Raw genomic sequence first — 12,065 nt, forward strand, 5'->3', positions numbered from 1 at the left:
GGTACAATTAGTAGAATTGCATGAAATTTGTTATAATTTCTTTTTCTCTCTTTTTGCCGCATGGCAAAATTTCTAAAATTGCAAATTAACTTTAAAATGTACATTTTTCTCTTTGCCATCAAGAGGGTTGCCACCAAAAAAGTGCCTGCTTGGTTTCCACTGCTTTCTGCATTAGAAACTAACGCGCCTGTTATTGCGTAACCTGCGGGTTTGCTATGTATGCTGTCTGCTGCAGTGCCTTGATGCTCCACACAGGATGTCCTCTATAGGGGGCTATGGTTTATTAGATGTCATAATGGGGGGGGGAGCAGGGTGGAACTGTCTGAGGCAGAGGGTGTGTCAAGTCAAGTCCCGTTTGCATTCGCAAGAGGAGCATAGGCTAAACCTTATCCAAGAAGCGTCTGTTAGAGACAGAAGAACTGGCATGAGCTGAAACTTTTGAAGCTGATAATACACGAACGGATATATATTACAAACTTTCAAAAGTCACTCAAACTTTTTCGTTGAATAAAGAAGCCATCACTCAACACAAAGTAAGGAATTGTTCATTTCATTCTTACAACTCTTGACAGTTAGTTACACTGTGGTACGATACTCAAGTAAAGAACTTTCGCAAATTTCGCAAGTGAGTAGCCTATAGGCTGAAAGCTTGCAACTAGAAGCCTGCATCCACCACATGTAGCTTATCAACTTGGCATGAGAGGCAGACAAAGGAAAGTGCTTATGTAGCCAATGGAAAAATCAAAACACCAGGCACTTTGAAATGGTAGATAGTTATTAGCTCAGCTGGGTGAACAATATTACGTTTCATTTGGCCATTGAATTACTGAACACTGAATTGCTCTCTCTCTCACACACACACACACACACACACACACACACACACACACACACACACACACACACACACACACACACAGGGTGATGGGTGTTATTGGCTCCAGTGGTACCAGGCTCTGCTCATGAAGTGAGGGATTCCCAATTGCCAACACCTTTCCACATAAATATTTTAGATACCATGCTGATAAAAACATGGAACACATTTTCTCTCCCTCCAGAAAAGTTTTCCTGTTCCCTCACATAATGTTGTGCGTCGACAACCAATGGAAATATGAGGCATTTTTTGCCTTTCTTATATATACATACAGTACCAGTCAAAAGTTTGGAGACATCCACTCATTCAAGGGTTTTTCTTTATTTTGTACTATTTTCTACATTGTAGAATAATAGTGAAGACATCAAAACTATGAAATAACACATATGGAATCATGTAGTAACCAAAAAAGTGTTAAACAAATCAAAATATTTATTTTATATTTGAGATTCTTCAAAGTAGCCACCCTTTGCCTTGATGGCAGCTTTGCACATTCTTGGCTTTCTCTCAACCAGCTTCGTGAGGTAGTCACCTGGAATGCATTTCAATTAACAGGTGTGCCTTGTTAAAAGTTAATTTTTATAATTTCTTTCCTTCATTATGCGTTTGAGGCAAGCTGTGTTGTGACAAGGTAGGAGTGGTACACAGAAGATAGCCCTATTTGGTAAGAGACAAAGTCCATATTATGGCAAGAAAAGCTCAAATAAGCAAAGAGAAACATGTCTCATTACCTTAAGACATGAAGGTCAGTCAAACCAGAAAATTTCAAGTACTTTAAAGGTTTTTCAAGTGCAGTCGCAAAAACCATCAATGAAAATGACTCTCATGAGGACCACCACAGGAAAGGAAGACCCAGAGTTACCTCTGCTCCAGAGGATTAGCTCATTAGAGTTAACTACACCTCAGAAATGTCAGCCCAAATAAATCCTTCACAGAGTTCAAGTAACAGACACATTTCAACATCAACTGTTCAGAGGAGACTGCGTGAATCAGGCCTTCATGGTCAAATTGCTGCAAAGAAACCACTACTAAGGGACACCAATAATAAGAAGATACTTGCCAAGAAACACGAGCAATGGACATTAGACCGGTGGAAATCTGTCCTTTGGTCTGATGAGTCCAAATTTGAAATGATTGGTTCCAACCGCCGTGCTTTTGTGAGATGCGAAGTAGGTGAACAGATGATCTTCGCATATGTGGTTCCCACCGTGAAGCATGGAGGAGGAGGTGTGATGGCGCTTTACTGGTGACACTGGAGGCCTGATTCAGTTTCAACTGTTCTGCCTGTGGCTATGGAACCCTGACCTGTTCACCGGACGTGCTACCTTGTCCCGGACCTGCTGTTTTTGACTCTCTATCTCTACCGCACCTGCTGTCTCTAACTCTAACTCTGTCTCTAACTATGAAAAGCCAACTGACATTTAATCCTGAGGTGCTGACCTGTTGCACCCTCTACAACCACTGTGATTATTATTATTTGACCCCGTTGGTCATCTATGAACATTTGAACATCTTGCGCATGCACTGTTATAATCTCCACCCGGCACAGCCAGAAGAGGACTGGCCACCCCTCAGAGGCTGGTTCCTCTCTATGTTTCTTCCTAGGTTCCTGCCTTTCTAGGGAGTTTTTCCTAGCAACCGTGCTTTGACATCTGCATTGCTTGCTGTTTGGGGTTTTAGGCTGGGTTTCTGTATAGCACTTTGTGACATCGGCTGACGTAAAAAGGACTTTAGAAATAAATTTGATTGATTTATGTAGAATTCAAGACCACTTAACGATCATGGCTACCACAGCATTCTGCAGCGATACGCCATCCCATCTGGTTAGCGCTTAGTGGGACTATCATTTGTTTTTCAACAGGACAATGACCCAACACACCTCCAGGCTGTGTAAGGGCTATTTGACCAAGAAGGAGAGTGATGGAGTGCTGCATCAGATTGCCTGGCCTCCACATAATTCATTTTTCAAGTTATTATTAGACATTTCATGATTTACAATTTCAGTGTGCATTGTTCAAAGGCAGTGCTTCTCAATCCTGGTCCCGGAGACCCAAAGAGGCACACACCCCCACCCTCACTCCCACACACCTAACCCCATTCAGAGACTTGATGGTGAGTTGAATAGTTGAATAAAGGGCAAGATCAAAATTAGAACCCAAAAATAAATGAATAGCCAAGTTATATATTTAATGTTGTACCCTTTCACCTGTGACACACACATGTGTACCCCCAAAGCACACACATCCATGGGTTGCTCCTCTTTTCAGTTCGCTGCAGCTAGCGACTGGAACGAGCTGCAACAAACACTCAAACTGGACAGTTTCGTCTCAATCTCTTAATTCAAAGACTCAAACATGGACACTCTTACTGACAGTTGTGGCTGCTTTGTGTTGTCTCTACCTTATTGACCTTTGTGCTGTTGTCTGTGCCCAATAATGTTTGTACCATGTTTTGTGCTGATACCATGTTGTGTTGCTACCATGTTGTTGTGATGTTGTGTTGCTACCATGCTGTGTTGTCATGTGTTGCTGCCTTGCTGTGTTGTGGTCTTCGGTCTCTCTTTATGTAGTGTTGTGTTGTCGCTCTTGTTGTGATGTTTTGCCTTTTGGTAGGCCGTCATTGTAAATAAGAATTTGTTCTTAACTGACTTGCCTAGTTAAATAAAGGTCATGTGGTCTAAGGACCTTTCCTGTCAAATAAGAGGGGATAAGCTACATTTTAGGATTTTTAGACCATATCACCTAGACTCAATTTTTTTCAAAGTTATGGGCGATTCACAATATATATCTCGATTATTGTATAATTAAATGTAAAATACTAATCTAATGCATTTAGGGCTTGTGAAGTTATACCTAGGCTAAATATAAGCCTTCCACAATTAAACAGTCAGCAATAATCTAATGATCTCAGGGCTTGTGAAGTTATACCTAGGCTAAATATAAGCCTTCCACAATTAAACAGTCAGCAATAATCTAATGATCTCAGGGCTTGTGAAGTTATACCTAGGCTAAATATAAGCCTTCCACAACCATAAGATCCACTACTAATTGAATGAGTTTATCAAAATAGTTTAACCTGCTTTTTTGTGCAATAATCACTGATCTGGCTTTCAAGTCTGTCTATGAAAATTCCCTTTTTTGTTACAAATTTAACTAGAACCATGCATAATGTACATTCACTGATAATGACAAACTTCTTGGAGCAGGCATTAGGCTATAGAAAATGAACACAGGTCTCAACAATCTCTCAAGCCCACGCGCTAGTGATAGCCAAGATAATCTTTATATTTTAAGTTCTTGAAATCAAGTGGCCTACCTTATTTCTCAGAATGAGAACAAGTTGCCAATTCCTTATATAATTGTGTTTTATGTTTATTGCAAATGTATAAAACACAATTAAAAAAAGACTAGACAGCTAGTATAACAGTCTTTGGCTGAAATACTGCTAGCGATACATGGTACCCCAATGTCGCGCACGACAAACTGAGCATTCATTTTCCAGAAATCGATGTTCATTTGATACTCTTGTTTTACTAGTGTCTGCTCTGTGCGCAACTGAGTAGTTGAGACATAAAAAGGGTATCGATTGAAAAGTTTATTTCTCCTCTATTACAGTAAAATAATGTCTCAATGTGTTCTGGTGTCCATATGGCCAATTCTGAGAGGAAAGCGCTTGGTATGTGTGTAAACCACATAGAAAGAGGCAAGGTGAGAGGTTTCACTCTTGCTCAAATCTGTCCAAAATAAGGCCAATGCGTTTCAATGGGAATATTTTGGGCCTAAGCTTGTCGCCTGCCTTCTTGCCTTTGGGACAACGACTCCCATTGTTAGGACGGAGACAGATCTCTGGTGTAAATGGAAAGGTGCACACAGCACAGAGGAGCGAAGGAGACGAGACCAAAAACACAACGAGAACAAGCGGACATAAACGCTCATAAAAACGAAAAATAACAAAACAGTGATTCTTGCGATACAGGAATTTGGAATATCGCACAAAAACATGAATTCGAATTAATCAGTCGTACTATAGGTTGCATGTTGTATGCCATTTAATTTGCAAACAAATGCTGATAGTGGGTGTTTTCTACATCTGGCATCAATTTGAGTGACTTTTTATATGTGTGTTGGTGAAGCAGCCTTCAACCCATAGCATTTAAAGTGTGGGTGTTGTTGTTGGGAAACTGCATTGAATTAAAGGCTCTTATCTCAGTGACCCATGTGCATTCCAACGGTGCTTGCATGGTGCTAGCTGCCAAAACAAACGCTCATAAAAACGAAAAATAACAAAACAGTGATTCTTGCGATACAGGAATTTGGAATATCGCACAAAAACATGAATTCGAATTAATCAGTCGTACTATAGGTTGCATGTTGTATGCCATTTAATTTGCAAACAAATGCTGATAGTGGGTGTTTTCTACATCTGGCATCAATTTGAGTGACTTTTTATATGTGTGTTGGTGAAGCAGCCTTCAACCCATAGCATTTAAAGTGTGGGTGTTGTTGTTGGGAAACTGCATTGAATTAAAGGCTCTTATCTCAGTGACCCATGTGCATTCCAACGGTGCTTGCATGGTGCTAGCTGCCAAAACAAACTTACTGGGCAGGAGAGAAACAGGGAGAGAGACACAGGTTTATCATCATTGGACCAGCATATAGACTGACAAGTTTCTAAATCACACACACACACACACACACACACACACACACACACACACACACACACACACACACACACACACACACACACACACACACACACACAGCTATAGTTGCTAAACCCACCATGTACAACACACCCCTCTTCTTCACCCAGCTGTTTTCTTTCCTCCCTCTGAGCTGTCACAGAACTATCTTACCATTTGTTATTATCAAAAGGTTTGTGCATAGAAGTCATTTAGCTCGTCTGGTAGGCTTGCTTCACTGGGCATCTCGCGGCTGGGCTTCCCTTTGTAGTGCGTAATAGTTTGCGAGCTCTGCAACATCTGACGAGCGTCAGAGCCGGTGCAGTGGGATACAATCTTAGTCCAGTATTTGGTTTGATGGTTCGTCTGAGGGCATAGCGGGATTTCTTATAAGCATCCGGGTTAGAGTCCCGCTCCTTGAAAGCAGCAGCTCTAGCCTTTAGCTCAGTGTGGATGTTGCCTGTAATCCATTGTGGTGGCAATTCCCTATGAAAAGCCACTGGCACCAGAGAGAGCTGTCCATAACACCTTTCCAAACGTTACTCTTTTGGTGTGAAGTTCCCATTTATTGCACATATAAAATATGGATAGCTCCAAAACACATATTCGTATACAAAAAGGTAGAGAGAGATGCATTCTATAAGCTATATCTGTGATATGGTAAGAACTGTATGCCCTCTCCTCTCACCTGTTCTATCCCTTCCTGGTTACCTATATACACATGTGATCAGTGACCCATGACCCCAACATATAGTGCCCTCTAGTGTACAAAACAAGTAAAAATAACACTTGATAGACAACATATACACATCACATAAACAGGCCAAAACAGCTCCCACACATGGCTTCTGGTTTGGGTATGTATGTACGGTCACTGTGGGGGACAACGTCCTCGATGCACTTATTGATGAAGCCGGTGACTGATGTGGTATACTCCTCAATGGGATCGGATGAGTCCCAGAACATATTCCAGTCTGTGCTAGCCAAACAGCCCTGTAGCTTAGCATCTGCATCATCTGACCACTTCTGTACTGAGTGAGCCACTGGTACTTCCTGCTTTAGTTTTTGCTTGTAAGCAGGAATCAGGAGGATATAATTATGGTCAGATTTGCCAAATGGAGGGCGAGGGAGAGCTTTGTATGCGTGTCTGTATGTGGGGTAAAGGTGGTCTAGAGTTTTTTTCCCCCTCTGGTTGCACATGTGACACGCTGGTGGAAATGAGGTAAAATGGATTTAAGTTTCCCTGCATTAAAGTCCCCGGTCACTAGGAGCACCGCCTCTGGATGAGCATTTTCTTGTTTGCTTATGGCTTTATGCAGCTCGTTGAATGTGGTCTTAGAAGAAAACTCTCTTGGTAAATAGTGTGGTCTACAGGTTATCATGAGATACTCTACCTCAGGCGAGCAAAACCTCAAGACTAATATTTGATTTTGCGCACCAGCTGTTATTGACAAATAGACACAGACCGCCACCCCGTGTCTTACCAGAGGCAGCTGTTCTGTCTTGCCAATGCAAATTATAAAAGTAAACATAATTGTTTACAACTGCTTTTATTTCTCCTAACTATGTGCAGGGCTTATGGCTCATTAGGGCAGTGAGTGTATTACAAAAGGGATTCATCAGACCAAACTGACTCCACAGGGACTTCATTGTTTGGGTCCTTGGAGAGAACCCAGGCCTGAGCCAAACTGGCTTTTTTGTTTAGACACAGCCGAAAGAAACAGTACAGATGGAGACCATGGTTGGAAACTTATCTTGGTCTTCTTGTAAACATGCCTCATGTGCTTGTTTTTACCTCTCCTGACCTTTGACATTTGACCTTTGATCCCCCATTATGTTTAGATGTGTAGCCTGGACTCTAGCGTGGTAGCCTGGATCCAGAGTTTCATAGTCTCATGGTTTGCTTAACCTTGCAGTTTGATGAATGGTGGTATAAACAGATGAACTAGACTAACTGAATAATTAAGCATTTTGCATTGTCATGACAATATGATAAATGGTCCCCATCATGTATAGAGATTACACACACATCTGTGGCTGGGTGGGGCTATAAGGTCAGGTATCAGTCAAGAGGAATGTTGGGGTGTTTGGGGAATTTGGGAACAGCATGCTTTGGGAACAGCAGGCTGTTGTAAAGAGTGTGAGTCAAGAATGGGGTAATTGTAGGAAAAGTTTAAAAAGAAAACAAGCTGGCTTCAGGAATGGAGGGAGGAAAAGAGGTGGAGAAGAAATGTAAGCAGCGAGAACATGCAGAAGAGAGGTTTACATTGGGGAAATACAGGCTGAACTATAGGAGTAGTAATGTTAACAGTCTTTCTCAGTAGACAATTGTGCGCTGTGTTGTCCGACTGACATGTGTGCACTTAACCTCTCTCACATTGAATTGTTGACATGCTTTTGCATCTTCATTTGATGTTATTTCATAGATTAATCTCAGTCAATTGGGCACTCCTCATTATGCATCATTATTATTTATCTCTGACTGTCTGCATGACCAATCTTACAGTTTCTTACAATCTCAATCTTACTATCTCATCTCTAACTTTATCTTTTGTAGCACCCCTTTCACAATGCCAGGAGAACGATTGACAGCGAGCGGTTCTGATGTGGGCCGTTTCCATGGCAATGCCCTGACCATAGTGGAGGCAATCAACCAGGAGGAGGCAGAGTCTAAGGAGCAGGTGGGCTGTCTCCAGTGTTTTCAGAAGATATTCTGCTGCTCGCCACGCCATAGCAGCTTGTATGACGTCCCAGATACAGTTGTCACGGACGAAGTGGTGAAACCGGACCCGCTTCCTGAGCCCCCTCAGCCCCATGCTGGAGACAACAAGCTGGAAGGTATAGTCGCAGTGAAGTTAATTAGTTCATAATGGTAAGCCCATGTAGATGGGAAAAAATACTGGCCCTACCTTTAAGCAATGACCATTGCATTAACTTTTTCAATTTCTCTCTCTCTCTCTCTCTCTCTCTCTCTCTCTCTCTCTCTCTCTCTCTCTCTCAGAGTTGATGTTGTCAGTGTACTCGGTGGATCTACTGAGCTCTAAAACGGGTCAGAACCGCATGGAGCATCACACCGACCGTTACCATGGCAACGAGCTCATCATCCGACGTGGCCAGACCTTCCAGATAGAACTGGACCTGTCGCGACCTTTCAACTCCAACACAGACAAACTCCACCTGGACCTCAAGACAGGTAAGTCTGACCTTGATGTCTGTCACAAAAAGGCTATTGTGTTATATTCCTTGGTACAGTATGCTCTTTGCATACAACATTATATCATACAGTGTGGAGTAGTAGGACATATGTGTCCAGCAGTTTCCCAGGCTCCCCGAAACAGGGAGGGAACACAGGCTGAAGCAGCTGTGACACATGAGAATTGTTCACATTATTCACATTGCTTACACACACTCGCACAAACACGCACCCACACACAGGCACGCACACATGCACATACACAAAAGCCCCAACCCAACATGCACAACCCCTCACCCAAGACACACAGTTGATGGAAATGTGTTCAGTGCTGTGTTTGATTAGTGAGAGGCTGTGACTGTGGTCTTCACACTCTAAACCTCCGTAGTAATGAGGTCCAGGCAAGAGGACACTAACAGAGACACTGGAGAGCATGGGCTCCTGGGCTCCTGAGTTCTTCTGCAAAAATATAGAATTAGAGTTGGATAAATATAGATAAACTATATATTTTTTTCACTAGGACTTATGCAGGATACTAACCTCAACATCAAAACCTTTAATCCAAATCACAATTCCATACCTAAAACCTTGATTTTGGACAAAATTACCTGAATGGACTATTACTACCAAGGACTATAAAGAGTACCCCATGGATATTAAAAATAACAATACGTGGATAGAATAAGTACAAAAAAAGCTCTTCAATTACAATCCAGAGACACTATTTGCTGACTGCTACGAAGAGCAACTATGTAAGCAACTTCATTTTCCACACAGACCATCCCCTGGCATGGCACAGTGCTATAAGAGCACACTACCTCTATGTCATTAGAGAGGGTATTGGCCCAGGGTGGAAACTTAGAATACGAGACATTGAGGAAATTCAAACAACCTCTGTCAATTTCTTATTTTTTTTGAATTCTTATTTTTTTTACCTTTATTTATACAGGTTTATTCTCATTGAGATAAATATCTCTTTTCCAAGAGAGACCTGATCCAATAGCAGCAAGGGGAACAACGTTTCAGACAAACCAAATTTCATACACTCACACAACATTAAACAAAACTGTACATTTACAGCGACTTACAAATTGGTGCATTCACCTTATGATATCCAGTGGAACAACCACTTTACAATAGTGCATCTAAATCTTTTAAGGGGGGGGGGGGTTAGAAGGATTACTTTATCCTATCCTAAGTATTCCTTAAAGAGGTGGGGTTTCAGGTGTCTCCGGAAGGTGGTGATTGACTCCGCTGTCCTGGCGTCGTGAGGGAGCTTGTTCCACCATTGGGGTGCCAGAGCAGCGAACAGTTTTGACTGGGCTGAGCGGGAACTGTGCTTCCTCAGAGGTAGGGGGCCAGCAGGCCAGAGGTGGATGAACGCAGTGCCCTTGTTTGGGTGTAGGGCCTGATCAGAGCCTGAAGGTATGGAGGTGCCGTTCCCTTCACAGCTCCGTAGGCAATCACCATGGTCTTGTAGCGGATGCGAGCATCAACTGGAAGCCAGTGGAGAGAGCGGAGGAGCGGGGTGACGTGAGAGAACTTGGGAAGGTTGAACACCAGACGGGCTGCGGCGTTCTGGATGAGTTGTAGGGGTTTAATGGCACAGGCAGGGAGCCCAGCCAACAGCAAGTTGCAGTAATCCAGACAGGAGATGACAAGTGCCTGGATTAGGACCTGCGCCGCTTCCTGTGTGAGGCAGGGTCGTACTCTGCGAATGTTGTAGAGCATGAACCTACAGGATTGGGTCACCGCCTTGATGTTAGTGGAGAACGACAGGGTGTTGTCCAGGATCACGCCAAGGTTCTTAGCACTCTGGGAGGAGGACACAAGGGAGTTGTCAACCGTGATGGCGAGATCATGGAACGGGCAGTCCTTCCCCGGGAGGAAGAGCAGCTCCGTCTTGCCGAGGTTCAGCTTGAGGTGGTGATCCGTCATCCACACTGATATGTCTGACAGACATGCAGAGATGCGATTCACCGCCTGGTTATCAGAAGGGGGAAAGGAGAAGATTAATTGTGTGTCGTCTGCATAGCAATGATAGGAGAGACCATGTGAGGATATGACAGAGCCAAGTGACTTGGTGTATAGCGAGAATAGGAGAGGGCCTAGAACAGAGCCCTGGGGGACACCAGTGGTGAGAGCGCATGGTGCGGAGACAGATTCTCGCCACGCCACCTGGTAGGAGCGACCTGCCAGGTAGGACGCAATCCAAGGGTGGGCCGCTCTGGAGATGCCCAACTCGGAGAGGGTGGAGAGGAGGATCTGATGGTTCACAGTATCAAAGGCAGCAGATAGGTCTAGAAGGATGAGAGCAGAGGAGAGAGAGTTAGCTTTAGCAGTGCGGAGAGCCTCCGTGACACAGAGAAGAGCAGTCTCAGTTGAATGCCCAGTCTTGAAACCTGACTGATTAGGATCAAGAAGGTCATTCTGAGAGAGATAGCAGGAGAGCTGGCCAAGGACGGCACGTTCAAGAGTTTTGGAGAGAAAAGAAAGAAGGGATACTGGTCTGTAGTTGTTGACATCGGTGGGATCGAGTGTAGGTTTTTTCAGAAGGGGTGCAACTCTCGCTCTCTTGAAGACGGAAGGGACGTAGCCAGCGGTCAAGGATGAGTTGATGAGCGAGGTGAGGTAGGGGAGAAGGTCTCCGGAAATGGTCTGGAGAAGACAAAAACTGTAAACACACATACAGTACAACAAAAACATATTACATTTAAAAACACAAACATCTTGACTAAAAACAGCTGGCCTAAACAATTACACTCTTCTATAATATATACATCGATCAAGTGTTTAAACTCCGCCAACGAAACTAGATCATCACATTTTAAAATGTTCAAGAGAGAATTCCAGGACCACGGAGCTGAGTAACTAAAACTATTCCTACCATGACCTGTTCTAATTTTTGGTACTGTTAGAAGCAAATCAGAATGGGACCGTAATTGATACTTATTTACTGACCAAACTAAAAAAGAACAGAGATAAAATGGCATTTTACCCAATATGGCCTTATAAATCAGTGTATACCAGTGTTTAAGCCTACGGAAGGTCAATGACGACCAGCCAACAGCGCTGTAGAGATCACAATGATGTGTTAGACGTTTCTGATTTGTAATGAACCTGAGAGCTGCATGATACACTGAATCAAGTGCTCTCAGGGTAGTGGCTGTGCCTGCATATATATAACATCACTCAAATCTAAAACCGACAGTAATGTACATCGTACCAGCTCCTTCCTGGCCTCAAAAGAATAGCAAGCCTTATGCCGGTAATAAAATCCTATTTTCAGCTTGGTAAGGAATTATCAGCTTGAT

The 12,065-nt window shown here is 43.1% G+C and overlaps 1 protein-coding gene across 1 annotated transcript in view; it reads left to right on the forward strand.

Annotated features, from left to right (window-relative positions):
* Positions 1-306: 306 nt before the first annotated feature.
* LOC106600218 (protein-glutamine gamma-glutamyltransferase K) overlaps positions 307-12,065 on the forward strand; it is a 38,923-nt gene continuing 27,164 nt past the window's right edge. The window contains exons 1-3 of the mRNA XM_014191538.2: positions 307-533; positions 8,116-8,396; positions 8,560-8,751. Of these exons, the coding sequence (XP_014047013.1) occupies positions 8,129-8,396; positions 8,560-8,751 (460 nt within the window). The 5' untranslated portion in view covers positions 307-533; positions 8,116-8,128. The remainder of the gene's footprint in view (positions 534-8,115; positions 8,397-8,559; positions 8,752-12,065) is intronic.

The sequence above is a fragment of the Salmo salar genome, chromosome ssa03 (assembly GCF_905237065.1).
Source record: "Salmo salar chromosome ssa03, Ssal_v3.1, whole genome shotgun sequence".
NCBI classification, from domain to species: Eukaryota; Metazoa; Chordata; class Actinopteri; order Salmoniformes; family Salmonidae; genus Salmo; species Salmo salar.